Source organism: Ostrinia furnacalis, unplaced genomic scaffold (genome assembly GCF_004193835.3).
Source record: "Ostrinia furnacalis isolate ACB-3 unplaced genomic scaffold, ASM419383v2 OfSCF6223, whole genome shotgun sequence".
Taxonomy (NCBI): domain Eukaryota; kingdom Metazoa; phylum Arthropoda; class Insecta; order Lepidoptera; family Crambidae; genus Ostrinia; species Ostrinia furnacalis.
In genome coordinates, this window is record NW_021136462.1 from 11,821 (window position 1) to 31,270 (window position 19,450).

The 19,450-nt window shown below is 37.6% G+C and overlaps 1 protein-coding gene across 1 annotated transcript; it reads left to right on the forward strand.

Annotated features, from left to right (window-relative positions):
* Positions 1-16,934: 16,934 nt before the first annotated feature.
* Positions 16,935-18,872, forward strand: LOC114362117 (uncharacterized). The gene is made up of 5 exons (XM_028317387.1): positions 16,935-16,939; positions 17,069-17,182; positions 17,352-17,447; positions 17,620-17,682; positions 18,488-18,872. The coding sequence occupies exons 1-5, from the start codon at positions 16,935-16,937 to the stop codon at positions 18,870-18,872; spliced, it is 663 nt and encodes a 220-aa protein (XP_028173188.1).
* The last annotated feature ends 578 nt before the right edge of the window (positions 18,873-19,450 follow it).

Here is a 19,450-nt window from a genome sequence, read left to right on the forward strand (position 1 = left end):
GATACAGTTTGCCAAATTTCCTCGCTATTCTCTTCCCTAGATCGTTTATTATGATTGTTTACTTGTATATTTTCTTCTTCCATTTGTGTAAGGTCTGCTTCAAATAATTCTTCCGTACTTAAGGTATCATAGATGTTATCCGCAATTTCACCGCTGCATATAGAACGTTCGTCAGCCATTATAGATTAAGTTCATAATCGTATAAACAACACAATACGGCCGCCCGGCGCGCACGAGCGGCGCGAGCGCAGGCCGATAGATAACCGGTTTCGTACTCCCACTTGTTTACCGAGCTCGTACAAACCGACGCGTATGCACCTAACGAGTTGTGATCGCGCACTGAGGTAGATCAATTCTGAACACAAAAAAATAGCGCTCTTGAGAGCGTAGTAGTAAGGTGCGATTTTGAATGCACCATGTGCGTTGGATATTTTGCATTATTATTATTACCGTTAAAATGCCGGCATCTGATCCTACACAAAGGAGTGCAATTTCTGTTGCTACTATTATGTATTCTGTGCTATTATTTACTTTGCGTGTTTGAACACAGTCACTCAATGTTTTGTTAAATTTATTAATTATCTCTTTGTCAAACAAAATAAATCAAAAATAGCACAAAAAAGCACAACTATTTGAATTGCATAGGTACTCATCTGTTTTCGGAATGCAGATCATAGATTTAAAAAGATAGCTGATTCTGGTTTTACATTATTTGTAGAACAGTCATGTTTCTGATGTTGCAGTAAGTTAAGAGGACTGTTTATTATTAACAGAGATGCAATTAATGTTCCCGTGTAAACACGTTTAGGATTGTTATGTTAAGTAGGTAACTAAATTTTACAATATTTTTTCGGGTATGTTGGTGGGTGGGGCTTGTCACTTGACACCTTTTGACAAGCAGTTTCATACTAATTATGAGACATTTGGACATAGACTGAAAATTAAGTTAAAATTTAGTTACCTACTTAACTACTTAGTATGTGTAAATCAGTCTTAGGCTGCTTTTGTAAAAGTGAAAATTGGACGCAAAAAAAGGGACGCTTTAGAATGTTGATATGAAAATAAATCTGAGAATTCAATAACATTTCTTCTATTTTAAAATGAGACGTAACTTGGTAGACAAAGTAGGTACATAAACGACATTGCAACATTCCTTTACCTGCGAAATAAAAATTAGCGTACTAAAATCATTCGAAATGTTGCATTGTTATAATAAGAAGTTGCAAAAATTTGGCATGTGGCACGATCCCGTTCGCACCACTTTGCACTGTGCAGAAGCGCCGAAAGATCGCGACACCGGCCGTCGGCTCTTCTTTGATTTAGTCGTTCATATGCTTCGTGCGTGATCGGTGTGTTTTCCTATCGTTTAACTACTTTCGAAAGCTTTGTGTTTTGTGTTGTTTTGCTACAATGGCAATGTTTTCTAATTCCGAATATTATGAGATGATGTTGTGTGTGGATCGAGCTGATGGAAATTTAGTTCAAGCCCGTGAACTTTATCGGGAACAGTTTATCGAAGGTAGACCGGCAGCTGACCAGCGACGGCTTCCGTCTTATCAGTGTTTCCTTGATATGGTGACACGTCTCCATTTTACGGGCTCTTCATCGATCGGGTTCTAGTGGACGGCCGTGTCGTCACGGGTGATGACGGGTGATGGGATGACGGTCACGTCATCATCATCATCCGTGAACCATAATTTTGAATGCTTGTTGTTTTGTTAACGACGTGCGTGTAATTTTTTTCTCCGTAGGTATTAAATAATACCTAGTAGTACTAGGCGCACAGAATGTTTTATGAGGCGTGGCCGGGGGCGTGAACATAGAAAGTTGCTCCTGGTCACGCCTGGTCACTCCTGGTAGGACAATGAACCCAAATTAGTGATGGGAATTTTTATAATCGATATTTTTATTTTACATAAATTTACCCGAAATTAGAATATGTCGCTATGATTGTAAGAAATTAACAAGGGACTCTTTATAGACGTTTATTAAACACCCTTCAGTTATTAGGGGTTTTTTGAAACACCCTGTATTGTAACTATGTTATTTTGTGTTAATTTGCTGGCCATATTTCCACTATATTGCTTACAAAGTAACTAAATATTGTTAATTACTGTCGAATAATATTTTAATAAATACCTCCCATTATTCACTAAACAGTTTTCTAGATAGCCACAAGTTTCAACAGTCTTCAGAAGTGGGATTCTTACCAAATCCATGTTTTCTGTCCATTTTTTTTTTTCTTAAATTACAGTCGAATATGGATGACGACGGCAATACGAGAAGTGTCTCACCCGTATTGACGTGGTCTACAAGCCGCCGACCAGTCCAGCGGCAACCAGCGTCTCATCGGTCAAGCCGCACTCCACCACGGGTTTTGAAGTCTCCGAGGCACCGGTCCCGCAGCCAGCACACCCGACAGTCAAGAAGCCGTTCCCGTAGCCCTTTCGAAGGGCCTGGGATCCGGCATCGTTCTCGAAGCCCGGTCCGTGATCATCGCCGAAGCCATCGGCCCCGAAGCTGGTCACGTCGCCCTGAAAAGGTGGAGCGCCGACGCAGACGAAGCCGAAGCAGTCAACGGGTCCGTGGGCATCGGCAGTGTTCCTGTCCACATGGCCACTCAACAAGCGAAGCTCAGCAGCGGCGCCACGAGCAGCAGCGCCACGAGAAGCAGCGCCACGAGCACGAGCAGCAGCGCCACGAGCACGAGCAGCAGCGCCACGAGCACGAGCAGCAGCGCCGGCAAACTCCAGCACCGCACCAAATATCGGGTGAGCATTTTTCGGGTTCTGATCATTCATTATCCCTTTTATTACAAGCTTTAAAAAGTATTGCGCCTGATCCTGATAAATTAAGCTCTTTTCACAATACTATTCCTGAATTTGATCCCTCAAGGAAAGAGCAAACGATGAATATGTGGATTCTTAAAGTAAACGAGTGTGCTAAAATTTACGGCTGGTCTGATCGACATATCGTACATTATGCTATGCCTAAATTGCAAGGTGTTGCAAAACGTTGGTACGAAGGCCTTCCATCGGTGCTCTTTTCTTGGGAGGAATGGCAGACAAAACTATTGGCGGCTTTTCCATCAACTGATAATTACGGGCAAATGCTTAGTGAAATGCTTGCCAAACGTGCTCGTTTTGGTGATTCCTTAGAAGAGTACTATTATGAGAAAATTGCTTTAATTAATAGATGTGAAATTATAGGACGTAGGGCGGTAGAATGTGTGTTGCACGGCATTGATGATCGGGCTGTTAGGTTAAGTGCAGAGGCTGGACAATTTGATGATTTAGATAAATTACTTAGTTATCTTCGCAATACTAAAAGCGTTAGGACACAGAACCTAGATAAGAAACCAAAGTCTACCCCTTTTAAAACAAATAATAATGATACGATTTCACGGGCTCCAAATTCAAAAGGCCGTCCCATACGATGCATTAATTGTCATCAAGAAGGACATATTGCTAGTCAGTGCTCTCAACCTTTAAAGAAATGTGCCAAGTGTTTAAGGTTAGGTCACGAAACTGCAGATTGTTACAGCACAAAGCCTTTACCTGAGAAATCTGTAAATCGCATTAGACAGGACAACGCTATCAACAAAAAATTTTACAAGGTAGCCTTTGTCAATAATATACCAATAGAATCGTATGTTGATTTTGGTAGTGAATGCTCCATGCTCAAAATTTCTGAATTTACGAAATTAGGAATTTCCCAATGGGATACAACCAATTTACCNACTTTACCATCTCTTAAGGGATTTGGGAATTCAATAGTACCTACACTCGGTAGAATAGAAGCCAGAGTAGTAATAGATGACGTAGAAGCTTTGACAGAATTATTAATTGTCGATGACGACGTTATGCAGGTACCACTGATGATTGGTCAAACTTTCACGGAACAACCCCACATAATTATACAAAAAACTAGTAGCCGATTTGAGATTTTTCAACTGCCTAATGAGTCATCACCTATCATTAAGGTAAAACTCTTTTGTTCCAAAGATACTTCGGTAACTGGCAATTCAATTTTACCTGTGTACACAAAACCAATATTCCATGGCGAGGTATACGTTGAGAGTGGTAAACGGAATCACCAAGGTTATGTAATTCAACCAGGACTATATTATATAAATAGTGATGGAACTGGCAGTATTGTTCTAAACGGGTTTAGCGGTCGGCCTTTTGATATCCAGGGTGATATATGCATAGCACGTGGTAAAGTTGCACTTGAAGACAAAACAGAACAAGAAGTCTTAAGTGTTTTGCAAGTTAACATTCGGGACCAATAAAATGATATTAAATACTCTGATTTAAATACTTCTCTTCAAGAAGAAAAGGCCAATGATCTTTTAAAACTATTAAACGATTACCGCAATTGCTTTGCGCTTTCAATGGCAGAGTTAGGTAAATGTAACATTGCTGAAATGTCTATCAATCTAGATAACGATGATCCTGTAACGTTTAGGCCGTATCGCTTAGCTTTGAAGGAAAAGGAAATAGTCAGGAAACTTGTAGGTGAATTGTTAGATAATGAAATTGTCAGACCTTCAATATCTCCTTATGCTAGCCCTGTAGTACTAGTAAAAAAACGTACTGGGGATTACAGACTTTGTATAGATTATCGGGCTTTAAATAAGAAAACCTGTAAAGAGACTTACCCCATGCCATTGATCGACGATCAATTAGACGCACTTGGAGGTAGTGTTTATTTTACTACGCTGGATTTAGCATCTGGCTACTACCAAATTTCAATTAAAGAACAAGACCGTCACAAGACGGCTTTTGTAACTCCCGATGGCCATTATGAGTTTACTCGAATGCCTTTTGGTCTGGCAAATGCTCTTGCTGTTTTTCAGAGGACAATGCATTTGGTCTTGGGTAATTTACGTCACCAAGAAGCTTTAGTATACTTAGATGATATTATCATCCCGTCTAAAACTATAACTCAAGGGATGGAGCATTTAGATGCTGTATTAAAATGTTTGCTTAACGCTGGTCTTACACTAAAACTGAGTAAATGTGTATTTTTTAATACGAAAGTAGACTATTTGAGTTTCGNGGGTTTTGAAGTGTCTGGTGATGGAATTAGGCCTGGTAGTAGGAAACTAGAAGCCGTAGAAAAATTTCCAGTCCCTAAAAACCAACATGCTGTCCGAAAATTTCTAGGGCTAGCCAGTTTTTTCCGTAGATTTGTACATAGTTTTTCGATCATTGCTAAACCACTTACTCAGTGGCGTAGCTAAGGGGGGGCGGCAGGGGCGGCCCGCCCGGGGTGTCACCCGTTTAGGGGTGACACCCGAACCCGACTATGACCATCAGTTAAAGTTCTTTCTTCCTATAAAAAATCGTAAATCTGTGGCAGAAAGCATAACCGCCATTTATAAAATTATGTAGGTAACTATAATATCGTATTTATGTATATTATGTGAGCGTTACGTACGTAGGTTTAGTACAGGGAATTTAACACCAGGCTGTCAATTAGTAGGTTCAAAAATTTGACAGAGAGGGCTCTCTATTTCCTATGTATTACTTTTCTCTATGGTCAAGGGATTCCCTCAAAATAGGGCTCGTCACTTGTATTGTATTGTGGATTGGGCCATTTCTTTTGTTTCCTACCGCATTCATTTCAATATACGCTTACGTGAACGTGTGAACGTCTAGTGAAAAGTGTTTGTTAATTATTAGATATTATAAACAACATTTTTTGTATAAAAACCAATTTAATATAGCCGATTCTTGAAGAAAATAAACAAGGTAAGTGAAGTATTTTTGTTATTACAGGTAATACTTGCATTTTAATTCATTTATGCCCGTTTTCACCATCAATCCCTAATTTTTAAGTGGCCCCTATGGTAACATATAACAGGAATTTTATTACCATAGGGGTCGCTTAAAAATTAGGGATTGATGGTGAAAACGGGCGTTAGTATCTTATAGCAGTATCTTAGATTATTTTGAAAAACCCTTCAATTATTTTATTCTCTTTTAATTACTGTGTATTTAAACTATATTATTGAACTGTCCTAAATGAAAAATAGGTACCTAAAAGTCTATTTCAATCAAACTTACTCAAAAGGTAAACAAACGAAGTGCATTGACCTGTGTGGTCCGCCATGACACTATAATAGAGATGTGGAAGTTCGGGAGTGATTGAGTGAATGAATGTTGATTAATTTCTATATTTTTACTTTAATGCAGTTAGTACGGACGTTTACTATTACTAATTTATTGAACATTTTGGCAATTTCGGTAAGCTGACTTCTTTGTTTACCTTTTGAGTAAGTTTGATTGAAATAGACTTCACAGAAGGTATTTTAGACGGATTGCAGTAACATTTATTTTTTAATTGTAAATAATATGCTTATTTATTATTCACTTACTTATTATTTTCCGATTTAATAGCAATGGAATTTGTTTACAAAAACGGAATACATTAAGTTTAGATTTTTGATTGAAAGTAATCATAATCATATCATACAACTTCGCGTACCTACGTTGATTTTGCTCCGAGATGAGTAGCTCGAGCACTCGTGGCACTGATATCACAATCAACGGTGGAGTATTTAACTAGTGTTTTCGAATAAAACTTAAAAACATATTTACACCCAGACGCAGGATTGTTAATATAAATAAACAATCCTGCGTCTGGGAAAAATATATTTTACAAAGCTAGTTACGTAACGTGTAGGTGTTTATTTACTGTTATAATTAGTTTATAAAATCAACGTATCACTGGTATCACTTACTAACTAAAAAAAATATTTTTTAGAATACCCAGAACGAAATATGCCTCAGGGAATTCATAATTCGAAAAGACAAAGCGGGTTTCAACAGAGAAAAGCCAAAAAGGCTAAAATGGATGAAGTTCAGAGCATATCCGGTTCTCTTCTCAAATATGTCACAAAAGCAGATAGCGGCCAAAGTTCAAGTAAAGTACCCGAGTCTCCTGCTGACCAAAATAATGATTCACATCTTGAAGACTCACATTCAGATAGTAACATCGACAATACAGAATCAATGAAGACGACCCAGGACCTTGACGGAATCAAAATAAATAATGAAAATGACGCCCTTAATGCTACTTTCGGAGATAGCATTAGCTTCGAGGAATCAGTTCAACACTTGAGAGATGTTTCACAGCATATGTCACAGCAAAGCATCTGTTAAAAGACTTTCGACAACGCGCTGGAGTGCTCATTATGGTGCAGTAAAAGTATTGGCTGAAAATTTTGATGGGATAATATCTGCAATTGAGGAACTATGTGACCAAGACGTAAATTTAGAAACTAGAGATGCTGCACAAAATCTTATGCCTGCTGTGTGCAATTTCTCATTTCTTTGTTTTCTTCTCTTTTGGAATGATGTGCTAAGGGAAGTGAACAATGCTCAGATTGCATTACAAAGTAAAGGTTTATGTGTTGATGAAATAATCATAAAACTAGAAGCACTTCGTCTATTCATTGGAGAGAAACGGCTGCATCTAGCAGAAAAGGCAATAGATTTCGCTGTACAAAAATCTGAAAAATACAACATTTCGATGGAACGACGAATTCGTCGCAAGAAACGCATGCCCGGTGAGTTAGCATCGTCCACCGATGCTGGACTTACACTTAGAGCGGAACTTCAAAAGGACATGTTAGAATGTATTGACAGATTCAATATAGAACTCGAAACAAGAGTTAACACGTTCACTGCGTTACGGGGCCCTTTCAGCCCCGTGCACGACTTTTCCCCAGTGCGGGACTAGAAATAGTGTTTCATCACTCTGGTGCGGGAGTTGTATCTCTGGTGTTTACAGCAGTGTGAAAGAGATAACTATATTTTTGTGTTGTTTGTGAATTATTAAGATTTTTGACATTATAAAAATATACAGGGTCTAATGACCCCCATTCCGACCAGACAGTAAAAATTACCTTTTAGTGCGATACGGGGCTGAAAACCCCCGTACGAATTTATTGTGCGCCCGTACGGGGTTGTAGGCTTATTTGCATTAGTGCAGTGACAGACGTGACGTCAAATATCGATAATGAAGCGCTCACGATGTATGTCGGCCATTCTCAGATGAGCTAGTTTTTGCGTGTCCGGGCTGTTAAATCGTTAAAAATGACAAAATAGAGACATGCAAGTATTTTTATATGTTACTTAACAACCCTATCCAGTTGTGCATTAAATCATAGGCCTTTATTTTAAGTATTTGTGTCTAAATTAATTTCACGAACCTCTGTTCTCTAATTACCGTTACGCGTCCGCACACCGACTTAATTTTAAAAGTTGGCTGTAATTTTTATGTCGTAAAGATTTGGTTTACTCCATTCAACATTTTAAAGAGTATAAAATATTGTCTTATGCATAGCAAAATATCTATTCAATAGAACCATTCTGTAAATAATTAGAATTAAAAAACTGCTTGTCCGAGGGAAAATCCTAATTCCCGTGACGTTTTTTGTTTTTNAAAAGTTTTATAATAACGAGTAAAAGTAGTTTATGAATCCTATTTCAACTTATTTAAACAGTCCATACTCTTGATTAGTTTGTAGTCTGAGCCGTCGTCTTTTCGCATGAAGATTCTGCCTTCCTTTACCCAGACATACGTGGGACACTATTTAAGTTGTGAGCCTAACTATGAAAACAATGTTGTTTATTATTAAAATGGTATTGATTGCGTTTATTGGAATTGTCTTTCATGATTTATGTACTTTTTAATGTGTCCGATACACTTTTCATAGCATTTTTTCCACTCAGCTTGAGGCACCTCCAAAGCATGGTTTTTGACCGCACCGACAGTTGCTTCTGGCTACATAAATCGCTGTTCACGCATTTAACTTTAATATATGGGTACCAAAAGAAGTGTTTAGATTCCAAGCAAGAATTTTGTAGCGTTGGACCTGTTTATTTCATATTTTGAGTGTTCAAATAGTCAGTTGTTTGACGAGACGTGTAAATGCTCACATTTTCGTAACGAATGGCGATTTGACTATGCTGGTCAGTTTCCCTTATTAAACTGAAGACTTTTGGAGAAAAAGTGGCTGTTTACTATTAAGAATTAACCATTCTAAATTTCTCTAGTGACGTTTCTGTCATATAATCGGATATTTCGGAAAAATAGGCGACCGTAAGTTTCAAAGTGTTCCGAGCGAATGGGACTTTTGTTGGAATTGGTTCATCTTAAAACACCTTCATAGTCGATAGCTGTTTATTTTCAGGATCATTATGCATAGATCCTTAATTCGTCAACTGTCACAATTTTAAAAACGGCTTTTAAAGCTTTTTAAATTTATTTATCAAACATTTCCAAGGACTAAACGACACAAGCGTCCTATTGAGCGTTTGAAAAATTTTGTGACATCCAGTGAGAAAAAAACGTATTAACCATAATATGGTCATACAATATTTTATAACTGCTAGTGGAATTAATGCCTAGGATTATCTCAATCTTACGATATATCACATGACGAGGTTCCTCTTCCATTTTTCTGACAACATCAATGTTTTCCGCCATTATTAGTCATTTTGGACGACTTTCGCAAAGTTCACAGGTGAGCCAATGACATACAATATTATATTCTTAAACTAGCGTTTTACAATGGTCAAGGACAGATCTTTATCACCAAAAGTGAAATTTAGCTGACCGCTTTAGTTTTGTATTTATTAACCACGTCGAAAGTCATAATAAATCTTCGCGCAAAAATTTCCGCAAGTCAATTCCATGTTTTTTTAGTCAAGATAATTTTCAATTCAATGTTAATAATACAAAACGTGCTCAAATGATAAAAAGTTTTGAATAAGGTTGTAGTCAAAAATGTCAAACTTTTCATTAAAAGTATCAGATATCGTCTAACAATACGTTATGTTGTCGAGGCTCACAACTTAAATAGTGCCCTAGTATTTGAAGTCCAACTCCCGAGCTTTAAGTCTTGCGGCTGCGTGTAACGCCTTGTTTGCAGGTGATAAATGCTCTGTGATGAAAATAGGTTTCTTCTCGCCACCTATACCGAGTAGAGAGGTGTTTAGTTTATCCAGCTTGTGTTTTTTATTGTAAGAGATTGATGCAGCCAAAANAGAAAAATAAACAAGCAAAACCTTATTCGTTAGCAAACGTCATATTTATTTGAATGTTAGCAGCACTGTTTCTTGCACTGTTATGTTGGCAGGTTTGACTCTTACAGTACCTAGTGCAAGCAAAAACCGACACTAAGGTGACGAACCTTTTCATTCCGCGACTGTACATTCAATATGTAGGTATTAGAGTAGAGAGTGCACGGCGGGAAACCGCAATGAAATAGGTGCCGAAATGGTTTAACTTATTATTATGCTACTTTACGAAAAATATATTACTTTACCTTTGTGTAAAAAAGTGTATAATATTGTTCATAGAAAACACTTTGTTATGAGACGGACCCCCATAGAACGGGAGATATTTTGATATGCGACTCTTAACGCCAAATAAAATTTTAATAACTACAACGAATTGTTAATATACATGTTACGGTCAAAGTGATAAATGTGAAAATTATGAATAATCGCCGGTTATTATGAATAATTACCGCATGACTTGGTTAATGGTGATTAATATGAGGTCATTTATGTGTGTATAAAACTAAATAGGCGGCTTAGGGGTGGCCCAAGGGCCACCCCCGCCGCACATTAACCTATTATTTTTTCACTTTAAATCAAAACATTATGTTATAGGCATCATGGAAAAGTAATATTATGCAAGAAACATTCCAAACTCATTATGCCAAATTATATTAATATATGANGATTATTATGGCGCTTTCCGGTGGCAGTACTTCCGTTTATAATATTAAATTTTTGTTAAAGTTAAATGACGGTTTCCGGTGTTGATTTATTCATAAATTATTATTTTGTAAAATAAATGATGCTTTCCGCTAAGCAGTTTATTTAAAATAATTAATTATTGCTTTTCTTCCAACTTCCGGCGGCTGGTGCAGTTAACTGTCTTTACAAATAAAATGTCTCAATATCCGGTTGATGAATTTTGATTTTTAAAATTACTTATGGATTTTTAATAGAACCGCTAACGCTTCTAAAATGTTTTTCATGAGGTTTAATATTTTATGACAGCTTGCATTGTTTGATTTTGATATTCTTTAAATANTTCCAGTCCCTAAAAACCAACATGCTGTCCGACAATTTCTAGGGCTAGTCAGTTTTTTCCGTAGATTTGTACATAGTTTTTCGATCATTGCTAAACCACTTACTCAATTGTTAAAAAAAGATGCCCAGTGGGTCTGGGGCTCAGAACAACAATTAGCTTTTGACAAACTTAAAAACAGCTTAGTTCAGAAACCTATATTTTTAGCTTTATACAATCCAAGAGCTGAAACTGAACTCCACACAGATGCTTGTAAAATTGGGGTAGCAGGCATTCTTTTGCAAAGGGATTCTGATAATCTTTTAAAGCCTATAGCTTATTTTAGTAGGCAAACTAGCCCTGAAGAGCAGAATTATACTGCTTACGATTTAGAGACTTTAGCAGTTGTTGCATCATTACAAAAATTTCGGCCTTGTTCGGATCAACTTTCAAAATTGTTACTGATTGTAATTCTTTGCGAGCCACATTTCTTAAACGCGATTTACTGCCCGTGTAGCTAGATGGTGGACTCAAATGCAGGAATTCAATTTTACTATTGAATACCGAGCGGGGACGTCCATGGGGCATGTGGATGCATTAAGTCGCAACCCTCTCAATGAGTTAGATGTGCAGGCTGTTATCGAGACCGATTGGATAACAACGGTACAAACTTCTGACTCTGAAGTACAGCGAATTATAGGCATTTTAAAAGACCCTGCACTAAATGACATTTCGGATATTAAAACCAATTTTAAACTCAAAAATGGAAAGCTTTATCGTATTACTACTGATGGTGATAGGTGGGTCGTTCCTAAGGGGGTTAGATGGCAAATCGTTAAGCAGAATCATGACGATATTGGTCATTTCTCTCATGAGAAAACTTTAGAAAAGATAAAAGCAAACTTTTGGTTTCCTAAAATGCGAAAGTTTGTCAAGAAGTACGTTTCGTCCTGCCTTGAATGTGCTTATGCCAAGTCAGCTGGTGGTAAACAACCAGGCTTTTTAAACCCGATAGAAAAGGTAAACGTACCTTTTGACACTCTTCACATAGATCACGTAGGCCCTTTTGTCCGTAGCAATACATGCAACACACACATGCTGGTTATAATCGATGCTTTTACTAAATTTATTTATATAAAGCCCGTCAGAAACACCAAAACCTCGACAACTATTAAAGTTTTGAGAGAGTACTTTGGGATCTTTGGGGTACCACGTCGGGTAATTTCAGATAGGGGAACTTCTTTCACAAGCGAGACCTTCAAAAGGTTTATGGTCGAAAAGGGTATAAAGCACGTGCTTAATGCCGTTGCTACACCCAGGGCTAACGGCCAAGTAGAACGTTATAACAAGGTTATTGTAGATGCGCTGACAGCTAAATGTATTGGCACATTAGATAATAAATGGGATTCTCATGTATACGATGTTCAATGGGGAATAAATAACACCTTTAATAAAGGTATCAATTGTACACCCGCAGAAGCATTGTTAGGTCTTAGACCTAAAGGTTCAAGCGATAGTAAAGTTTTGTCTGCCATTGAAGACTGTCCTGATGCTAGAGAACGTGACTTAGACTCTATCAAGGAAGAAATAGCAACTCACGTTAAGTCATCTCAAGAGTTACAAAAGAAAAGTTTCGATAAGAAAAGATGTAAACCTATAAAATTCAATATTGGTGATTTAGTAAGAGTCGAAAGGCAAGTTCCAGCAACAGGACAGAGTAAAAAACTAATTCCCAAATTTCAAGGACCTTATAAAATTGTAAACGTGTATGACTATGACCGTTACCAAATAGAGGACACTCCCCTAACTCGCAAAAGTGGGAAAGCTTACTCCTCGGTTGTCGCAGTCGACAAAATAAAACCTTGGCTTAACTTCTCCCGACCTCATGATAATTTGCTTAGTGATGAAGGATCAGAACCCGAATAAAATATTCCCAACATAAGGCTGTAAGAGCCAACTTATTAAGAGACGACAGGTCTCGCATATTTAAGGCCGACAGGGTCTAGCTTGCTTCAGGCCGACAGGGTCTAGCTTGCTTCAATGGACTGACAGAGTCCTTATTTTATAAGTACTTAGTATTTAAGAGACGACAAGTCTAATATTTTCTGACCAATGGATGGACTGACAGAGTTCAATGGTTTTGCTATATGATTTTTATATGTAATTACTAAGGTGATTTATTATTTAGGAGACAGTAGATCTCTTCCTTTTTTTCTCTCTCTTGAAATGGACCGACAGAGTCAGAGATGATTATAATGATTACATAAATTAATATTATAACTACACTCAGCGGCACGGAATTTGGCCCAAGCCTAAACAACCAGATATGAGGCCAAATAGGTATTGTATACCTAAGTTTCGTGTGAAATGTTAACAGGACATTTGTTTTTGTTAATTTAAGAGGCTATATTCATAAAAAAATGCGTCTATTTAACTTTTTTGACTCTAGAAACGTATTTCGTTGTTGGAGCGTAAAGAGTACGGGTAAGTTTAAATTCGATATTGAATGTTGTAAGGGTTTGGCGTTTTGTTTTTTGTTTTTAAATTAATCTTAGGGTTATTCTCGATTCCATAATTTGAGAATAATGCCCATTACTCCAGCTCAAGTTGTTCAAATAGTGTTGCTTAGAAGTCAAGGGCGTATGCAGCGGGAGATGGCTGAAACTTTCAATTTATGGCATACAAACTTAAGATACACGTTAAAAAGGCATAACCAGGCCGCCTTTTACACAAGAAGACCAAGAAGTGGGGAATTAAGGTGTATGTCAGCGCGCGATGATCCGATTATCGTGCTTGCAATATCAAGAAATCGGGTTCTCACTACGTTTGAGATACNCTTTTGACCTTATCTACATCACTTAATGTTAATTACACATTGGTGTGATGCATTTTTTTATCACGAGGATTTTTTAATTTGAGTCATCCATATGCAATGCAATAAAATTTTGAAATACTATTAAAAAAAAAATAGAGATGCAATGTTATTGCCCAAAAATGACATAAAACTTGATAAAGAATCTATCTAGCTACATTTGAACGAAAAGGTACTTAAAAAATATCAATATTTGCATCTACTGCATAGAAAAAAGTAAGTACAGACAGAAAAAAAAATCAAAATATGTAAAAAAAAATTTTGGCATCTCAATACATTTCAAAAATCGATTCAAATTCGTTGTAGATAGTCAAGAAACTTAACTAGGAATTACTTTTGTGCAATTTATTACGGGACATCCTGTACATGAAATAAAAAAGTCGTTGACATTGGGAACCGATGTCGTAAATATATGACATTGAGAAAATTGCCGTTTTCCAGATAATTTTTTTTATTTTATTTTTTAAGATAATTATATCAATTATTAATACTATTTGGATAGTTTTAATATGAATTCACGATAAAAATAATTCCCGGGCCCTAGGAGGATAGAGTTGTCATGAGTGTCAGACATGCAGTCATAAATTAGACCTTAGCTTAACACACATCCACGCATCGTGTTAGCTTAAACACTAGCTGTTGCCCGCTGCTTCATCCGCGTGAATTTTTTTGTCAGAGATCGTTATAAATTATAGCCTATATGTTATTCTGGGTTATAAACTATAATCAAAGTTTCATCAAAATCCGTTCAGCAGTTTTTGCGTGAAAGAGTAACAAACATCCATCCAGACATCCATACATCTAGACATCCAAATTTCGCATTTATAATATAAGTAAGAAGTAAGATTTTTTTATATCAAACTAATAGATTCCAACTTATATCAACCAAAGTGGGAACAGATGATTGTTTACAAGAAACTCAACACTAACTTAGCCGTCTAACATTTATACAAAATGAAGTAAAATAAGACATAATGTTTATTTGTTTTATTGTTATTCTGCAATTATTAAAAATATCTGTTTAATTTAATGATAGTTACAACTCTAAGATAATATACTTAATTCAAAATTGCTCTGATTATTTAATTAAAAAGGTGTTTTATACCATTTGCTATCGCCATTCCGTAGTATTGCTAAAATAGTTAATGCTAATGATCGAAACCTTGATTTTTCTTTTCTTTTTAAATATCGTTTTTATCCCAACTAATATTATAAATGCCAAAGTAACTCTGTCTGTCTGTCTGTCTGTCTGTCTGTCTGTCTGTTACGCTTTCCCGCTTAAACCTCGCAACCGATTTTGATGAAATTTGGCAAAGAGATAGTTTGAGTCCCGGGAAAGAACATAGGATAGTTTTTATCCCGGTGTTTGAAACAGGGACGCGCGCGATAAAGTTTTTCTGTGACAGACAAAAATCCACGCGGGCGAAGCCGCGGGCGAAGCCGCGGGCGGAAAGCTAGTATAATTATAAAGTAATAACTATTGATTTAAATAAACTTGGAAAAATACCATATCAATAAATTGAGGTCAAGCAAACATGCGAAGTGCTATGCACCACGTGGTTGTAAGTCCGCTTGCTTGCATTTTTCACCGCACGCATCGGGCTGGTGCACTTCTCAACTAGGGATGGGACAAAAATATTATGGGCGATACTGTCTGATACTTGATAACTTCGATATGTGATAAATTACGGGGTTGCTGTAAATCCCAACAAATGCCAGGCAATAATTGTGGGTAGCCAGCGTCAACTTCGCCGCTTAAATATGGATGTTATCACCTCTGTCAATTTTGATGGGGTTGATATCCCATACTGCTCGTCCGTCAAAAATCTCGGTCTTTATCTAGATTCTAGCCTCAGCTGGACAACTCACNAATAAATTGAGGTCAAGCAAACATGCGGAGTGCTATGCACCACGTGGTTGTAAGTCTGCTTGCTTGCATTTTTCACCGCACGCATCGGGCTGGTGCGCTTCTCAACTAGGGATGGGACAAAAATATTATGGGCGATACTGTCTGATACTTGATAACTTCGATACGTGATAAATATAATTATATAACTAGGTACTCCGTTTTTATATTTCATAATTTCAGATGATTTTAATGTTCTCTATTTTAGATTTCTGTGGGCATGCCATCGATTACCTATATCAACCAGTAGAATAAGAGGTGTTATTTTTGTAAAAATATGTTGCGCATCTAAATATGACAAATATTTATTTTTACGTTAAATTAAAAAGGCTATTCTCATAATGTAACAAATGTAGTTACGACGTGGTAACTGATATTTTATACTAGGTAACTGCTCCGTACTTTTTACAACACTATAACTGTTTTTGCGAACTCCACAATAATCGCGTTATAAATTGGGGTGTTTCGGTGATTGTCGCCACAGTACCGCAACAAGTAATTATCTAGTAATTGCTGCTCAAGTAGCTATTGCGCAGTGCTCCAGAATCTCTGCCCTCCAGAATCTCTGCTCTTCAGAATCCCTGCTCCATCACCAAGGTAAAAATCATGTAAGTTTTTTTATTTATTTACTTTGTTTCTTTTTCTTTGCAATTCTTGNGAACTGTTTTTGCGAACTCGACAATATTCGCGTTATAAATTGGGGTGTTTCGGTGATTGTCACCACAGTACCGCAACAAGTAATTATCTAGTAATTGCTGCTCAAGTAGCTATTGCGCAGTGCTCCAGAATCTCTGCCCTCCAGAATCTCTGCTCTTCAGAATCTCTGCTCTTCAGAATCCCTGCTCCATCACCAAGGTAAAAATCATGTAAGTTTTTTTATTTATTTACTTTGTTTCTTTTTCTTTGCAATTCTTGNGATTTCTGTGGGCATGCCATCGATTACCTATATCAACCAGTAGAATAAGAGGTGTTATTTTTGTAAAAATATGTTGCGCATCTAAATATTACAAATATTTATTTTTACGTTAAATTAAAAAGGCTATTCTCATAATGTAACAAATGTAGTTACGACGTGGTAACTGATATTTTATACTAGGTAACTGCTCCGTACTTTTTACAACACTATAACTGTTTTTGCGAACTCCACAATAATCGCGTTATAAATTGGGGTGTTTCGGTGATTGTCACCACAGTACCGCAACAAGTAATTATCTAGTAATTGCTGCTCAAGTAGCTATTGCGTGCGTGCTCCAGAATCTCTGCCCTCCAGAATCTCTGCTCTTCAGAATCCCTGCTCCATCACCAAGGTAAAAATCATGTAAGTTTTTTTATTTATTTACTTTGTTTCTTTTTCTTTGCAATTCTTGGAGTCACCCCAACTTTATCATCTAGCAGATAACCATCCATCCGTCCACCTTCAGCTGGTCCGCTGATGAGACTTCGATTACTACATAGAATTTTACTTTATCTTTACAGGTCCGACTCCGAGATCGAATCCGTGTTCGGAGACAGCGCTGCTGCCTCCAGTTCTCGCAAATATACGCCGAAGAGGAAGACGCCAGTCAAATCAAGGTACAGTGCATTCAGGTTCATTCAACAAACATAATTTTATTCCTAGTGCATCATCATTGATCTTTAACGCTCTCATCACACGTAAGTAAACACTTTGGGATGAGAAAAGTTTAAGATCATAGATGCGCAGGCATCCCGTCAGTTTACTGAATCATTATATTTGTCCCTACAGATCCGACTCCGAGTGTGAGGCTGAGCCGCAAGTACCGAAAAAGAAACGTGTCTCTAAACCCCGGTAAGTGGATGTTCCAACTATGTGCGTATGAGTATGTGTATGTTGATTGAAAATCTCGGTAAGTGGTTCGTTTCACGAATGCGTGNGCATAGAAGTTTACTTTATCTTTACAGGTCCGACTTCGAGATCGAATCCGTGTTCGGAGACAGCGCTGCTGCCTCCAGTTCTCGCAAATATACGCCGAAGAGGAAGACGCCAGTCAGAGAGAGAACAGAAGAGTCAGTCCCTACAGATCCGACTCCGAGTGTGAGGCTGAGCCGCAAGTACCGAAAAAGAAACGTGTCTCTAAACCCCGGTAAGTGGATGTTCCAACTCTGTGCGTATGAGTATGTGTATGTTGATTGAAAATCTCGGTAAGTGGTTCGTTTCACGAATGCGTGTGAGTGTGTGTGAATGTATGAGCGTGTTGAGTGAACTCTGAAATCTAATTAGTGGATGGTTCAGTGCTATGTAAGCAAACAATGTATGTGTATGTATGTTAAGTATGTGTGTAGTTATATGTTTATTAAAAATCTCGGTAAGTGGTTGGTATCATAAATGCGTGTGTGTGTGTGTCTGTGTGTCTGTGTGAGCGTGTTAAGTGAACTCTAAAATCTAGGTAAGTGGATAGTTCAGTGGTATGTAAGCGAAGATTTATGTGTGTATATATGTTGATTGAATGCTTTTGTCTTTAGATACTGTGTTACAAATGAAGATGAATGATTTCCAAGTACAGGCTTTTAAACAACGCTATTTATTATAGCACCTGTACTTGAAAGAGTGTTTCTGCGAGTCAAGTATTAATAATATTAATTTTTAATTTCAGAGCTTCGTCAAAGAGATCTAAAGATCTCTTCGGATTGTTATCCGACGAGGACGAGACGCTAGCGGTCGAGAACTCCCAACGTCGGGGTTCCGCGGCTCACCAGCAGCTGGACAGCAGCCTGACGACCAAGGTCGCCAACGGCTCCGTGCGGCGCACCGCTCCGCTCGACGGCACCTACTACGTAGAGGTGCGCGCCTACACCACCAGCGACGCGCTCAAGGTGTTGCCCGCGGAGCGCTACAAGAAGGCGCTGCTCACCGCGAAGGTCCAGCTGAACACCGGCACATCGGAGTGGCAAGATCTTCAGAAATTTATGAAGAGTCTGAAGAAATTATTTGAAGATCGAGAGCCTGTATTTTATAGTAATAAAGTAAATATTAAATAATAAANCACGTACTCTTTACGCTCCAACAACGAAATACGTTTCTAGAGTCAAAAAAGTTAAACAGACGAATTTTTTTATGAATATGGCCTCTTAAATTAACAAAAACAAATGTCCTGTTAACATGTCACACGAAACTTAGGTATACAACACCTATTTGGCCTATTATCTGGGTGTTTAGGCTTGGGCCAAATTCCGTGCCGCTGAGTGTATAATTATGATGTATGGTTCTATTTGTGACTAGTGCGAGGACACACAAAGTATTCGGATGGACGAATCTGTTAGAGTAAANTAGGGGAAAGTAGTACGAGTTGATCCCCTGGGGTAAGATGATCCTTTGCGATTGTGCTGAAACCACTAACGTCATTTAGTTTCTTTCACTGGTAAAACATAGCTCTGGACACCTCCCCGCCTCAGTCAAATCGTAATGGTGGCGTGAGCGATACATCGAATTTGACGAGAAAAAAGAAAAATTGTGTACTTCTGATCTAAAATAGGCATGACTTTGAGCTTATGTTACTTTTATTAAAACAATGTTAAATGTAATTACTGTTGTCGTTAGGCTTTCTATTATGTTTAAT